At 41.1% G+C, this 17,341-nt stretch overlaps 1 protein-coding gene across 4 annotated transcripts in view; it reads right to left on the bottom strand.

Moving 5' to 3' along the window:
* The window catches only part of LOC137629654 (uncharacterized), a 190,050-nt gene that overhangs the window by 70,305 nt on the left and 102,404 nt on the right, over positions 1-17,341 (bottom strand). The window contains exons 5-6 of one of the 4 annotated variants that reach the window (XM_068361191.1): positions 12,962-13,147; positions 10,115-12,005 (exon numbers count right to left, since the gene is read on the bottom strand). The exons of the other annotated variants lie outside the window; for them this stretch is intronic. Of the exons in view, the coding sequence (XP_068217292.1) occupies positions 11,818-12,005; positions 12,962-13,147 (374 nt within the window). The 3' untranslated portion in view covers positions 10,115-11,817. Of the gene's footprint in view, positions 1-10,114; positions 12,006-12,961; positions 13,148-17,341 lie in introns of those variants that run through there. 4 annotated transcript variants of the gene reach the window in all.

The following is a 17,341-nucleotide window of genomic DNA, read 5'->3' as shown; positions in this document are numbered from 1 at the left end:
GTCCCTTTGGAAGACGTGGAGTACTTCCCAAACTTTGAGGCCTACCCGGACTGTTACGTCCGACTTCGTTCCGAACCTGCCTCTAAGGAAGAGACCGAACCCAAGGAAGAGATAGTGTTCGATCTCGCGAAGGCCCAGGCTATGCTAGCCAACACATTCAAGAGTAGGGGTTTTACCTGCTCCAAGCTTCCGGCCCTGAGCAAGAAGCACCCTACTTATGTCGCACCTGAAAATGCGATTCTTCCATTCTTGGAAAAGGCCTTCACTGCGTGCCTTAAAGCTGTGGAAGAGGGGAAAGCCTGCCCTGCACTGGAGGAGTGCAGACCCTTCTCCATAGTCACTCCCCCTGACGCTCGACACTGGAAAGATATCCAGCACACTTTCGTCGTGGGAAAGCTAGATCCTGACGTCGCCGGACGTCAGTTTAACGAAGACCTCCCTAAGCTCAACGATCACCTCCTTCGTCGGGAACAAGACACGAAGGAGAGGCTCGCAGCATCTATGTCTCACCAAGTCCAACTTGAAATTATGGCCTGTGACACCAGAGTACCAGACCACTACATGGTACTCTCCAAATCCCACATGACAACCGTGATGAAGGACTTGTACCACTTCATAAAGGCTCGGAGAGCCTGTCGTGAATTCGTGTTCGCAGGTGCCACTGTGAAACACGAACCCCGGAGGCTGATTTCCTCCAACATCTGGGGCAAACACCTCTTTCCTTCTGACCTTGTGAAGGAAATCACCGACAAAGCCGCCACGGAGAATAGGAACCTTCTCCACAAGTGGGGCATGTCAAGAAAAAGGAAACCCTCTCAGGACGAAGGACCTCAACCTAAGAGGAAATCCCAAAAACAGAAACCCCAGCAACGTCAACCAAGACGTCAGTTTCCGGGACCCGCTACCTCCCAAGTGGCAGCTCAGCCACAACAGACCTTTCAATTGGTCCCCCAACCGGTGTTGTCACAGTCACCGGTCTTCACCCCTGCTTTCGAACAACAGACAACTACCTTTCGTCCCAAAGGTAGAGGCTCGAACAGAGGTGCAAGCAGAGACGCATCTCGCCGTCCCTCCAGAGGCAGAGGAGGAAAGGGAGCTAGCGGCCGAGGCAGCAAGCCCTCGGGACACCAGAAGCAATGAAGTGCTTCCGGTGGGAGGAAGACTCCGCCAATTCCAGGATCGTTGGACCTTCGATCCCTGGGCACACAGCATCGTCAAGAAGGGTCTAGGCTGGAGTTGGACTCAACCACCCCCAACCTTCCAGCAATTCTTCCAACAATCAACCCCCCTTCTGGAAGAATATGTCCTAGATCTCTTGAACAAGAAGGTGATAAGGAAGGTAAAGTCCACCAGGTTCCAAGGGAGACTGTTTTGTGTCCCCAAGAAAGACTCCGACAAACTCAGAGTCATTCTGGACTTATCCCCCCTCAACAAGTTCATAGCGAACGACAAGTTCAAGATGCTGACTCTTCATCAGATAAGGACCCTTCTGCCTCGAGGTTCCTACACGGTCTCCATAGACCTGGCGGATGCCTACTGGCACGTTCCAATGAACCATCACGCTTCCTCCTACCTAGGATTTCGACTCCAAAGGAAAAGCTACGCCTTCCGGGCCATGCCCTTCGGCCTCAACGTGGCCCCTCGGATCTTCACGAAGCTGGCGGACGCCATAGTACAACAGCTCCGCCTCCGAAACGTCCAGGTGATGGCCTACCTCGACGACTGGCTAGTCTGGGCTCCATCGCCCGAAGATTGTGTAAAATCTTGCAACAAAGTCACCCAGTACCTAGAACACCTGGGATTCAAGATCAACGAGAAGAAATCTCGCCTCTCTCCAGCTCAGAAGTTCCAGTGGTTGGGAATCCAATGGAACCTTCAGTCACACCGCCTTTCCATCCCCCAGAAGAAAAGGAAGGAAATAGCAGGGTCTGTCAAGCGACTGCTGAAATCCAAACGAATTTCAAGACGCCAGCAGGAACGAGTTCTAGGCTCTCTACAGTTCGCCTCAGTGACAAACCCAGTGCTTCGTGCACAGCTAAAGGATGCCGCGGGAGTCTGGAGACGTTCTGCATCCATCGCTCGAAGAGACCTCAAGAGACGGCTTCCAAACAGACTTCGACTTCTCCTAAAGCCGTGGTCAGAAGCAAAGGCCCTGAAAAGGTCCATGCCTCTCCAACACCCTCCTCCATCACTCAACATCCACACGGACGCTTCGCTGGAGGGTTGGGGAGGTCACTCCCACCAAAAACAGGCTCAAGGCACCTGGTCTCCCCTGTTCAAGACGTTCCATATAAACATCTTGGAGGCCATGGCGGTCCTTCTAACTCTGAAGAAATTATCCCCTCCGCCCTCGATCCACATTCGTCTAACCCTAGACAACTCGGTGGTAGTTCGTTGTCTCAATCGCCAGGGCTCAAGATCGCCCCAGATAAATCAGGTGCTTCTCCCAATCTTCCGTCTGGCGGAGAAGAAGAAGTGGCACCTGTCTGCAGTTCACCTACAAGGATTCCGCAACGTGACAGCGGATGCTCTATCGCGGACAAACCCGATAGAGTCGGAATGGTCTCTAGACGCAAGATCGTTCTCCTTCATCTCTCACCAAGTCCCAGAACTTCAGATAGATCTCTTTGCAACGAGCGACAACAATCAACTTCCTCGGTATGTGGCCCCGTACGAGGACCCCAAGGCAGAAGCAGTGGATGCCATGTCACTGGACTGGAACAGATGGTCCAAGATCTACCTGTTCCCTCCCACCAACCTTCTGTTGAAAGTCCTCTCCAAACTGAGAACCTTCAAAGGGACAGCGGCCCTAGTGGCTCCCAAGTGGCCCCGGAGCAACTGGTACCCCCTGGTCCTGGAGCTGCAGCCCAAGCTGATCCCTCTCCCGGGCCCAGTTCTCTCCCAACAAGTACAGAAGTCGACTGTCTTCGCTTCATCATCGAAAATCAAGGACCTTCATCTCATGATTTTCTCTCCCTAGCCGCAAAGAAGAGGTTTGGGATCTCGAAGAAAAGTCTGGACTTCCTAGAGGAATACAAGACCGAATCCACAAGACGGCAATACGAATCATCCTGGAGGAAATGGGTCTCCTTCGTCAAGACAAAAAATCCTAAAGAAATCACGATTGATTTCTGCATGTCCTTCTTTATTCACCTTCATGGACAGGGATTAGCAGCCAATACGATTTCAACCTGCAAATCAGCCTTGACCAGACCAATCCTATATGCTTTCCAAATTGATCTGTCCAGCGACATCTTCAACAAACTACCGAAAGCATGTGCTCGCCTACGCCCAGCACCCCCACCGAAACCGATCTCCTGGTCACTAGACAAGGTGCTCCATTTCGCCTCCAACTTGGATAATGATTCATGCCCTCTCAAGGATCTGACTCAGAAAGTTATATTTCTCTTTGCTCTTGCTTCGGGAGCTCGAGTCAGCGAAATAGTGGCATTATCAAGAGAAGACGGACACATCCTGTTTACCGATACAGGAGACGTTACCCTCTCCCCTGATCCGACGTTTCTCGCCAAAAATGAATTACCCACCAAAAGATGGGGCCCCTGGAGAATATGCCCCCTGAAGGAAGATGCCTCTCTATGCCCAGTAGAGAGCCTCAAGGTCTATCTTCGCAGAACTTCGAACTTTGGTGGAGGCCAACTCTTCAAAGGAGAAACATCGGGCAGCGACCTGTCACTGAAACAATTAAGAGCGAAAATCACCTACTTCATTCGCAGAGCAGATCCTGACAGTACACCCGCTGCTCATGATCCTAGGAAAGTTGCATCATCTCTGAATTTCTTTCAGAGTATGGACTTTGAAAGCCTTAAGAACTTCACAGGCTGGAAGTCCTCGCGCGTTTTCTTTAAACATTATGCGAAACAAGTGCACGAAGTCAAACATTTTGTGGTAGCCGCAGGTAGTGTTATGAAACCTGCACCTAACTCTGCGTAGAACAGTGAGTTACTTGGGACTCTAACTCTTCGGGTGCCTATGTTGACCCTCGAGCGATACATAGTGATGTTGAAAACACTTAGTGCTTTTATATAACTGTTCTTATCCCAGGTGAAATGTCATAGTTGTTACACAAGTGCCGCATGCCCTGAGCATGATGTGTTTTATTCAAAGACTTGCGTTCCTCGAGAACGAGTACCTACTAATAAACTTGAAATTCCTTTTCAGATTCAAGAGCAAGTCTTTATTACTATGTACATTTTAATTACTGTAAATGAACTTTACTTATTGCTGTAATTTATTTAATTTCTGCATTTGTGAAATAAAATTTCTATTTTATTATCTGTGCGTCTCAATCAGCTCCTACTTACTATGAAATACATGCCTGTCATAGTTTTATTATCCCCTTTTTCCTTACGGTTATGGAGAAATTAAGATACTAACTCTTAATTTATATTCACTCTGATTATGTAATGTTCCAATACGAATACTTACTCTTCATACCCTGGAGATGATTTATCTTTCTCAACATACAGTGCCCAACCACCACTGGTCTGCCTTTCAGAATGTTCCTATACAAATACCAAACATTCAGCTTCATCTCCAAGTTCTTCAAGTTCTTCTATCAGGATGAATAGCCCTTCAATACCACTTTGACGTCGGCATGGCCCGTGGGAACTTCACTGCCAAGGGGGGCAGGATGCTTCTTCCCTACGGTTCTTTACCAAGATTACTATGCTAATTTGTCAATGCCTTGGCACTTACTATTAGGGGAAAATCTACCACGATACATTGATTCTCTGGTATTCTTCCATCAGGACGCCATGGCTTGAGCCCAAAAAACGGATTTTGAGCGAAGCGAAAAATCTATTTTTGGGTGAGATAGCCATGGCGTCCTGATGGACCCTCCCTGCTACTTCGTCCAGTTTTAGGTCCCACCCTGCTCTGCTGTATCATGGTGATGGGCAAGCAACTGGCTTCAGGATAAAGACGGACGTGACGTCATTCAAGCAATGGCGCCCGTTTGTTTACGCCTCGAGTATCAGTAGTAGCCACGAATGAGATTAGCTATGGAACGGCTCCCAGCTATTCTCAACCCTTACACACCGAAGCATTAACTCTGTTCGGGGTGTAGATAGCTATGTGGCGCGTTTATACATGCGTCCCCTGTTGATATACGATGTCTTAAAAGGGAAACCTTTAGGATACTCGCTCCAGAAGTTAGAATTCTGTGATAACCTGTGGTTAAATTCTCTGGGAATATCTTAGTAGTTATTTACCCAAGGAAGCTACCAAAAAGGAACCTTCCATCAGGACGCCATGGCTATCTCACCCAAAAATAGATTTTTCGCTTCGCTCAAAATCCGTTATATAGTGAGCCCTCGTTTATCGCGGTAGATAGGTTCCAGACCCGACCGCGATAGGTGAAAATCCGCGAAGTAGTGACACCATATTTACGTATTTATCTAACATGTATATTCAGACTTTTAAAACCTTCCCTTGTACATAGTACTGTTAACAAACTACCCTTTATTGTACAGAACACTTAATGCATGTACTACAGTACCCTAAACTAAAACAGGCACAAATATTAAAGGCGATTTTATATCATGCGTTTCCTAAACACGCCAAAAAGCATGATAAAAAATGGCAACCAATGTTTTGTTTACGTTTATCTCTGATCATAATGAAGAAACAAACGCATTGACACATCTGTGTATAAGTTAGTTTTTGCATCGATTATATTGATTATTCAGTACAGTATGTTGATTTTGTTATTACCAATGTTTTACTTAATTTTTCTTAGGACTTCCAAATGAAATGTTTTTCTTTATGACGCCACCTGAAACGGCGGCGTCATAAAGTACGCTCAGTAAACAACCACGCTCAGTAAACAAACGAAGGCATTTAACGCGCATGATGAAAGTGATAAATAATGATATTACAGTAAAAGCTTTTAGAAAATATGTTATTACAAATATTATTTACCGTATCTATATAAAATCATACAGTACATACGTAGCAAAGCAGGAAAACTATTTACGAGAGAGAGAGAGAGAGAGAGAGAGAGAGAGAGAGAGAGAGAGAGAGAGAGAGAGAGTTGTTTTACGTACGTAAATGTAAATTTTAAACAAAAAAATATGATAGGTTATAACATGTATATTCAGACTTTTAAAACCTTCCCTTTAACTTAATGCATACTAAACTAAAACAGGCACAAATATTAAAATGTTAGAATATTAAAGTAAAACATGTATAAGAAAAATAAAGATTTTTACTGTACTCACCACGAAAGAAGTTGAAGAAAAACTTGAATGATGATGGCGATGAATTTGCTGCACAGTAGAAATGATGATGATGAAGCTGATGATGTCTTCTACTGTGCAGCCAATGATAGTATTTTACGTCTCTTCAGACGGAGGTGTCTTTTCCTGGGACACCTCTTCAACTTCTTCCTGGGACACTTCTTCAATTTCTTCCGAAGGCGTAGTAGCAGGAGGAACTGGCTCTTTTTTGTGAGGCTGGAAGAACATTGTGATCGGAAGTTGCTGCCGCTGCTTCTTTTTTCGCTCGAAGAGCATCCTGTAGGGAGTCATGTCGTCATCGATCTTGTTGCAGAATTGCATAGACCGAACCATATCCTCGTCCCACTCTTGCGACATTTCTTTCAACTCCTTCGCATGGTTGCAGAACTTGGCAAGCTGTTCTAATGTTAAGCCCGTTTCTTCGACATTTTCTTGGGTCTCTTCCTGCGTTTCACTCTCTTCTTCACTGGCCGATTTCGTCAGGTCTTCTAGGTCTGCGTCAGTTAGCGGCTGGGAATGGCAGTCCAACAACTTGTCAACGTCTTCAGTCGTCATGTCGCCAAACCCGTCACCTCCAATTATCGCAGCCAACTGCACAGATTTGCGTATTGCAGTGTGTTGAATCTCAGACGGTGTAAATCCCTCGTCGTCGTAAACAATCTGGGGCCACAACTTCCTCCAGCTCGCATTAACGGTTGCAGGTTTCATTTCTTGCAGTGCCTTCTGAATGTTCTGCAGGCACGTGGCTATTGTGTACTTCCGTCAGTACGCCTTCAAATTGAAATTTTCATCTTCATCTTCTTGGGCAGCATCCACACACGCAACGAGGTCTGCCAAGGTATTCTTCGTGTAGAGGGCCTTGAACGCCCTGATAACCCCCCGGTCCATCGGTTGAATTAATGACGTGGTGTTGGGTGGCAGGAACTCAACCTGAATGCCCTCATGCGACAGGTCAGTTGCGTGTCCACCAGCGTTATCCATAAGGAGAAGGATCTTAAATGGCAAGCCCTTCTCTAAGAGATATTTACTGACTTGCGGGATAAAACACTGGTAGAACCAGTTGGAGGTCAGCATCTTCGTAATCCATGCTTTTTGATTATGTATCCAGTACACGGGAAGGAGATTCTTATTTTTATTTTTCAAAGCGCAAGGATTTTTCGACTTGTAAATAAGCCCCGGCTTTAGCAAAAATCCAGCAGCATTGCCACACATCACGAGGGTAACGCGATCTTTGAATGCTTTAAAGCCAGAGGCTTTGGCTTCTTCTTTGAACAGGAAAGTTCGCGACGGCATTCTCTTCCAAAACAAGCCGGTCTCATCCATATTAAACACTTGTTCCGGCTTGTATCCACCTTCAGCGATAATGATCTTGAACGTCTCGTTCGCGTAAGTTTCAGAAGCGGCAGTGTCAGCGGAAGCAGCCTCGCCATGCAGGGAAACGCTTTTCAGGCCGAAGCGTTTCTGAAACTTCGCGAACCATCCTTTGCTGGCGGAAAAACGTTGTTTCTGAGGCTGGGAATCAGTGGATGTCCCTGGTTGAGGTTCATCTACATCATCTTCTTCTTCAGCATGGTCGCCATCGTCGTCTTGAGGTTCCTTTGCCGCAAAATTCTCATACAAGCTCAAAGCCTTGGTTTGGATGGTGTTCGTATCCAAGGCTATGTTCTTCTTCCGGCAGTCGGCAATCCACACTGCTAAAGCACCTTCCATGCATACGATCGTTTTATTACGCGTGGTAACGACTCGCTTCGCTGATCTGCTAAAGGTGATGGTAGCCGTCTTTCTAATGTTCGCCTCGTCCTTCTTGATGTAGCGAACGGTGGATTCGTTCACTCCAAAATGGTGGGCTGCGGCCGCGTAACTTCTGCCTTCTTTTAACATATCGAGAAGCGTCACCTTCTCAGTAATCGTCATCATCTTTCGGTGGCGTTTAGGCTCACTACCAGCCTTAGCAGAAGCAGAACGCTTTGGAGCCATTGTACAGTAGAGGTTAAACAGAAAGTTCAACAAAAAGTTCAACTTGAAACAGTCACGCACAGCACAGATTAAAGTTCACAATAACGTAGCAGCATCTACACGGAGAGAGCGGCAAACGAAGTGGTCGCGAAAGGATGCTGGAGGTTGGAGAAGCAGTCAAAACACCAAACACAGGCTAGCTTACAAAACTTGGGTTCTGATTTGTCATCTATCAGCGCTTGAACCAATCACAATCCGTCTTACATGCTACGTAGTAGTTACCAATTCAAATACAAGCTACCCTACGTATACAGCTTTACGTACGCTATTTTACGCTTGTTTTGTTGTAGGATATGTACGCTTATTCGAGATGTGATTTTTGCAACAAAGAATATTATTGGATGCAGTACTACGTACGTATACATACAAAAGAGTCATGGAAAAGATGCACATCCATTACATTTGTAGTACAGTAGTAGCCATCAGCAGCCTTACACCATTCAAATACGGTAAGACTGCATCTGATTTGCGTTTCATGTTCGATTTAATTTTACTACGTACTGTATACTGAATTATCGTATGATCACATTCTCTTTTCGTGCTTTATTTCTTTCTGTACTGAAATATATGTCATATGTAATGCAATGAACCATCAGTAAGAGCAGATATTACTAATTACAGTATTAATGGAATTACAGGTAACGAAATATCGTATTTGGGGTCTTCATATATCGCGGTATTTTCGAAATTTCCGGAAAAATCCGCGATATGTTTATATATATGGGTTATGAAAAAAATCCGCGAAGTGGTGAATCCGCGATGGTCGAACCGTGAAGTAACGAGGGCTCAATGTATATATATATATATATATATATATATATATATATATATATATATATATATATATATATATATATATATATACATATAGACATAGAGTAAGTAATTTATAAAAACCTGAGTGGATAGAATTTGATCTTTGTTCATATTACATACCGGTATATGAAATAGAATTGGTTTAATGAAACTACACAATAAAACAAATGATATATTTAGGTTCTAAAGAATTGTTACACTTATCAACTTTCATATTCAAAATTTTTTATCATTGCTTGGTAGGCTAGTTGAAGCAGAAAGAACACACTACATACATAGTATTATTATTATTATTATTAGTAGTAGTAGTAGTAGTAGTAGTAGCTAAGCTACAACCCTAGTTGGAAAAACATGATGCTGTAAGCCCAAGGGCTCCAACAGGGAAAAATAGCCCGGTGAGGAGAGGAAATAAGGAAATACACAAACTCTATGAGAAGTTATGAACAATTAAAATAAAATAATTCAAAAACAGTAACATTAAAACAGATCTTTTATATATCAACTATAAAAAGACTTAGGTCAGCCTGTTCAACATGAAAACATTTGCTGCAAGTTTGAACTTTTGAATCAACATTGGATTCCAATAATGGATAATTTCCTTCCATTAGTGTTATATTTCGCATTACAATATCACGAGGTTCTTTACAATTCAAAGGAGGATATTTCACATTCCAACAACCGATACTTATTACGTTCATTGTAATGGAGTAAAACCTTGGACAGGGAAAAGACAATATTTATTCACTTTATATCTCATAAAAAGGTGAATCTCATCTTGCTATTAAAATGACATGACTCTGTTTTAATACGCAAATGCTTTTTGATCTTATATTGTTCATACGTAAATTTTGCAATACATATAATATATAAATATATATATATATATATATATATATATATATATATATATATATATATATATATATATATATATATATATATGCATTCTATGAGAGAGAGAGAGAGAGAGAGAGAGAGAGAGAGAGAGAGAGAGAGAGAGAGAGAGAGAGAGAGAGAGAGATAGGCCAGACTATTCGGTGTACGACTGTTTGTGTAGGCAAAAGAATAATATCTAAAGAACAATTGTAACTGATTCAGCCGATAATATCATAACAAGCACCCTGCTATTTGCCTAGATAAGGTAATTATAAGTATATTATGGTTGAGCCACTCTTAATATAGCTAAAACTCTATAAATTTATTTCAACTATGCGTCCTTTCATAGGGCGCAATTTATGAGAATCATACCATACCTTTGGTAAATGGCAAAGTTGATATCGATACTTTTCTGGATAATTTGTAATTACCTCTGACTTGGCTTATTCATGAACACTTCACCTTTTATAGTAAAGCGAGATAAATTCTCTCCTCACGTAAATTTAGAGCAATTAAAATAGAAATACAGGGTATTTTAGTAAAGCTGTTTTTAATAAAAGGCGAAATTTCTATAGGCCTCTACTTCCATATCCTAAAGCCGTTAGTGATAATGCTGCATATTAGTTCCCCCTTGTTGTGTACCGGTTACATTTTCAAATAATCGATTTTACTTAATATCACCAACTTCATCATCGGTTGACACAAACATAGGTGAAAAATTTGCAAACGCATAACTAAACCATTAGATGTCTAGGCTGGTTTACTTATTACTTTGCCTGGCCCTCCTTGGTCCTAGCTTGGGTAGAGAAGGTCTTGGGTGCTGATCATATGTAGTATGGTCAGTCTCTAGGGCATTGCCTTGCTTGCTAGGCCAATGTCACCGTCCCTTGCCTCTGCCATTCATGAACGGCAAATAATAATAAATAATTGCCCGTTGAATGGTTCTAAGATGAAGTGGGTCCTGTGTAATACAATTGTCATAGGATACCCTTACCCATATTATGAAATACGACATTCATTCTTCTCCTTGATTGCATAAAGCATACAACTAAAATCTAATGTCCGATAATTCTGGTCGTGATTAGGAAGATAACTGGCATTGTTTGATTTCTACAGCAGTTAGCTCATCCAATTCTAAACAATGGCCTTGACTTTTAATCACAAATATGATATCAGAAATAAATTCCCAGGGTCAAACTTGTAAAGAAAAGTGGTATAGCACATGATTTTTTAGTTCTAATTTAAATAGATGATAGATTATGAGAATGGTAGCATAGAAAACTAGAGGGACACAGTAGAGCGCAGACCTCTGCCGGGGAAGCTTATTTCTTGACCTTTTGCTAGACCTTGACCTTTGACTTTAACATGTATTAATTGGCGTAGATTTTCATACAGTTAAATATGAACCAAGTTTGCAGTCTCTGTGAGAACGATGTCCGAACTTATGGCTGATTACGTGAATTGGCCGTTTTGCCTAACAGTGACATTGACCTTGAACTTTCAAAGTTTCATCATTTCCATCTTTTTACATAACACTTAATCCCTGCAAGTTTCATTACTCTACGATTAAAGTTGTGACCGGGAAGCTGTTCACAAACAAACACACAAACAGGGGGTAAAACATAACCTCTTTCCAAGTTCGTTGGTGGATATAACTAAGTTCAATTCATTGAAATTTCGAACGTCATGCAATGAAGAAAATAAATGATATAAGAAAATTATTGGGAGGTGATATAAACTTGTAAACAAACAAAAAATGAAAAAGAAAAAAATTTTGAAACTAAAAGGAACAAAAAAGAATTGCCGTAAAGACCATATAAAGTAGAACAAGTCAATGTGACTTACTCAAAACCTAGAGTTTAATTTGACAGATAGAAGCCTGCTCACAATCACAACAATACTCTTGCATCCTGTGTAAACCAATCCCGCAATCCGAATCGGTCAAGTTCAGAATCTCTCCATAGCCATCAACCCACAGTTCGTTGGGTACAGGCTCCTTGCTGAGTGCCCACCTTCCATGTCGAATGCCAACAAACGGATCTACATGAATGAAATGAGCATTTGAAACTTGTTTAGAAAATGCGAACAAAGATCTTCAACTTACAAACACAAATCCAACTGAAGTATTGTATCGAAAGTTCGCATACGGTAATAAGGTAAATAAATCATCATCAACATCATCACCACCTCCAACGCCTATTGACACAAAGGGCCTCGGTTAGATTTCGACAGTCAACTCTACCTGGATCTGCTCTTTCCATTGACTGACTAATAGAGGATTCATTGGCTACATTCATCAAAAGGATAGCCAGTTCCTTGTGATACGCAGTGCCTATCTAAGGCAAGTGATCTTTGCCGGTCCTTACTGATTCCAGGCATCAGGAGTAAAAGCCGGAGAGACATCTTGTCTATCACCCTAAACCCAATCCGTCACCCTGCTGCCAGTGACTTCATCGAGATTTAGGGGGACATTTCCTCCACACCCAAAGTTCTCGTTACTCCACCAGGTTGCTCTTCCGCTTATATAACCATTGGCAAACATGGATTGTTAGGATAAAATGCCTAACACAATTATATCATTCAATATAGTAAGCAAAACGACATTTGCAATAATCTGATATTATTTCATATGAAACGGAACTATTTGTTGATTTTTGTAGCTGGAAATTATAGGCATGGGGGACAGGTTAGGCCTACTTTTGGCCAAAATTGAACAAAATTCGACTTGCACACAGCTGCTTGGAACCTATTATGTTTGTAAGTTGAAGACCTTCTGTATTAAGGATTATTAAATAACTGAAATTTTTATTGGTGGTGAGTTCTGGCAAGAGAAAATATAACTCATATTTTTCATAATAGCATGCAACTAATATATATATATATATATATATATATATATATATATATATATATATATATATTTTTTACTTTTATTTAATGTGAAAAATCGTAGTTAACTGATATATCATTGTTCCTATTCAAAAGGACAAACTTACCAGCTCTGATCGCATGTTTGAAATTTTCATACATTATGCTCTGCTGTTCTTTAGTGAAGCCTTCAACAAGTTGTCCGTTCATCTTGAGGCAATTCGTCTGAGCTCTATACCACGTCATTGAAGTAGGCACATGAATAATGCAACCTAATTCTGGTATAAGCACTCCCGGTGGTTCACAAGGAACATCTGCAATAGTTGAACAAAAGGATTACAAGTAGGATCTGCAATATCAATGAGCAGAAGGATTGCACGCAAGATCTGCAATTTCAGTGAGCCGAATGATTGCAAGTAGAATATTGCAATATAAGTGAGAAGAAGGATTGCAAGTGGGATCTGCAATATAAGTGAGTAAAAGGATTGCAAGTACGATCAGCAATTTCAGTGAGCAAAAGGACTGCAAGTAGAAGGTTCAATGTAAGTGAGCAGAAGCATTGAAAGAAGGATCTGCAATCTCAGTGAGCAATTAAAATGGGCAGAGGGAATGCAAATAGAATAAGCAATATAAGTGAGCACAAGGATTGCAAGAAGAATCTGCAATCTCAGTGAGCAGAGGAATTGCGAGTAGAATGTGCAATTTCAGTGAGGAAAATTATTGCAAGTAGAAAGTGAAATATAAGTGAGCAGAAAGATTGCAAGTAGGATCTACAATTTCAGTGAGCTGAAGGGTTGCAAGTAGAATGTGCAATATAAATGAGAAGAAGGATTGCAAGTAGAATCTGCAATATCAGTGAGCAAAATTATTGAAAGTAGGATCTGCAATAAGTGAGCAGAAGGACTGCAAGTAGGATCCGCAATTTCAGTGAGCAGATTGATTGCAAGTAGAATATGTAATATAAGTGAGCAGATGAACTAAAAGTAGGACCTGCAATACCAGTGAGCAGAAGGATTGCAAGAAGAATATGCAATATAAGTGAGCTGAAGGATTGCAAGTAGGATCTGCAATTTCAGAGAGCAGAAGGGATGCAAGTAGAATCTACAGTTTGTGATCAGAATGGCTGCAAGTAGAATATGCAATATATGTGAGCAGAATGATTGCAAGTACAATCTGTAATATAAATGATTAGAATGGATGCAAGTAGGATCTGCAGTTTCAGTGATCAGAAGGATTGCAAGTAAAATATATACTATAAGTGAGCAAATGGATTGTAAGTAAGAGCTGCAATATCAGTGGGCAGATTGATTGCAAGTACAATCTGCAATAAGTGAGCAGAAGGACTGCTAGTACGATCCACAATTTCAGTGAGCAGAATGATTGCAAGTAGAATATGCAATATAAGTGAGCAGAAGGACTGCAAGTAGGATCTGTAATTTTAGTGATCAGAAGGGTTACAAGTAGAATATGCAATACAAGTGAGCAAAAGGACTGCAAGTAGGATCCGCAATTTCAGTGAGCAGAAGGATTATTATTATTATTATTATTACTAGCCAAGCTACAACCCTAGTTGGAAAAGCAAGATGCTATAAACCCAAGGGATCCAATAGGGAAAAATAGCCCAGTGAGGAAAGGAAATAAGGAAATAAATAAATGATGAGAACAAGTTAACAATAAATCATTCTAAAACAGTAACAACGTCAGAACAGATATGTCCTATATAATAACAGCGTCAAAACCAGATATGTCATAAATAAACTATAAAAAGACTCATGTCAGCCTGGTCAACATAAAAACATTTGCTCCAACTTTAAACTTTTGAAGTTCTACTGATTCAACTACCCGATTAGGAAGATCATTCCACAACTTGGTAACAGCTGGAATAAAACTTCTAGAATACTATGTAGTATTGAGCCTCATGATGGAGAAGGCCTGGCTATTAGAATTAACTGCCTGCCTAGTATTACGAACAGGATAGAATTGTCCAGGGAGATCTGAATGAAAAGGATGGTCAGAGTTATGAAAAATCTTATGTAACATGCATAATGAAATAATTGAACGATGGTGCCAAAGATTAATATCTAGATCTGGAATAAGAAATTTAATAGACCGTAAGTTTCTGTCCAACAAATTAAGATGAGAATCAGCAGCTGAACACCAGACAGGAGAACAATACTCAAAACAAGGTAGAATGAAAGAATTAAAACACTTCTTCAGAATAGATTGATCACCGAAAATCTTAAAAGACTTTCTCAATAAGCCAATTTTTTTGTGCAATTGAAGAAGACCCAGACCTACTGTGTTTCTCAAAAGTAAATTTGCTGTCAAGACTACCACCTAAAATTTTAAAAGTGTCATACAAATTTAAAGAAACATTATCAATACTGAGATCCGGATGTTGAGGAGTCACTGTCCTTGACCTACTTACAATCATACTTTGAGTTTTGTTAGGATTCAACTTCATACCCCATAATTTGTACCATGCACTAATTTTAGCTAAATCTTTATTAAGGGATTCACCATCCCCAGATCTACATTCAGGGGATCGAATTGATGTAAAGAGAGTAGCATCATCTGCATATGCAACAAGCTTGTTTTCTAGGCCAAACCACATGTCATGTGTATATAGCACGAAAAGTAATGGCCCAAGAACACTACCCTGTGAAACACCGGATATCACATTCCTATACTCACTATGGTGCCAATCAACAACAACTCTTTGAAATCTATTACTTAAAAAAATCAATAATAATGCTAAGAAACGACCCACCTACTCCCAACTGTTTGAGTTTGAAAATAAGGGCCTCATGATTAACACAGCCAAAGACAGCACTAAAATCAAGGCCAATCATACGAACTTCCTGACCACAATCAAGGAATTTCTGCACAGCATTGGAGATTGTAAGAAGAGCATCACATGCTCCAAGGCCTTTACGAAAACCAAATTGCAAACTAGGGAATAGATGATTACCTTCAGCAAACCTATTAAGACGTTTTACCAGAAGACACTCAAAAACTTTGGATAATATGGGAGTTATGAAAATTGGGTGGTAATCAGTGGGACTTGAGCTACCACAAACACATTTACATAGAGGAGTAACATTACCAATCCTCCAACAAGTGCTTAAAGCTCCTCTTCTTGCTAACTTGCACAAAATAACAGATAACTTTGGAGATAAAAAATCTGCTGTCTTTATATGAAAACAATGGAAAAATACTATTTGGGTCTACACCTCCATAAGCATCAAGGTCCATCAACAGAGCTTTAATTTCACAAGATCGAAAAGCTAAACTAGTTAGTTTAGCCTCAGGAAAACAGGAATGAGGAAGTTCATGTTTTTCATTACTCTGTTTACTGTCAAACACATCAGCCAAAAGGGTTACCTTTTCCTTTGGACAGTGAGTGACTGAGCCATCTGGTTTAAGTAAAGGAGGAACTGTTGCATCTACACCAAAGAGTGCAGATTTAAGGGTAGACCACCATTTATGTTCCTAAGTTGTCCCAGAAAAGGTTTCTTTTATGGTTAAATTGTATTCCTTTTCAGTTGAGGCATAAAACTCTCTGAGCAAAAGCTCGAAGCTGAGTATAGTTATTCCAGGTCAAATCTGATATGTTACCCTTCCAAAGATGATAGGCCTCCTGCTTCTCCAAATAAGCACGTCTACACTCATCATTGAACCACGGTTTGTCCTTCACTCGGTACCTTAGCACACGAGAAGGGATACGCCTATCAATTATGTTGACTATATTCTCATTCAAAGGGACAACAGGATCTACACTACTTTATAATTGTGACCAATTCAAGCACAAAAGATCATGCAAAATCCCATTCCAGTCTGCTTGGGATTTCATATAAATTTTACAAGAGTATGATATATCAGGGACAGGCTGCTCAGTCTTCACTACTAATGAAATCAAGGCATGATCAGATGTCCCGAATGAAGAACCAACCATACAAGTTATAACGCAAGGGGAGCCAGTGTATACGAGGTCCAAGCAATTACCAGACCTGTGGGTAGCTTCATTTATGATTTGCTCACAGCCTGATTCAGAGGCAAAGTCTAAAGCTCTTAAGCCATGGCAATCGGTAGGAGAAATAGAACTTAACCACTCCCTATGGTGAGCATTAAAATCACCAACAAAGACAAAAGAAGCCTTTCTATCATCTTCTTGTATCTTAGCCATAATGGTAAGAAGACAATCGAAGATAGAATCATCCATGTCTGGATTCTGGGAGATCGAACACAAATACAAGTTGTTATGCCTACCACAAACTTTTATTACCCGAATCTCATGACATCCACATTGATAGCAGGACTTATGAAAAGCAGGTTACTCAGTCCTAATATACACAGCCATTCCCCCGGCCCTAGGGATGGCATCACGTTTCAATATTATTGGCTTCTTAAAATCAGTTATAAGGAGCTCAGATGAGTGCTTCATATTAGAAACCAGAGTTTCTGAGCACAAAAGAATATCATCCTGTCTGGACCAGGTCTTGAATATT

The sequence above is a fragment of the Palaemon carinicauda genome, chromosome 37 (genome assembly GCF_036898095.1).
Source record: "Palaemon carinicauda isolate YSFRI2023 chromosome 37, ASM3689809v2, whole genome shotgun sequence".
In the NCBI taxonomy this organism is placed as follows: Eukaryota; Metazoa; Arthropoda; class Malacostraca; order Decapoda; family Palaemonidae; genus Palaemon; species Palaemon carinicauda.
The sequence above is the reverse complement of the archived record's forward strand: the minus strand, read 5'-3'. Positions and strand labels throughout refer to the sequence as shown.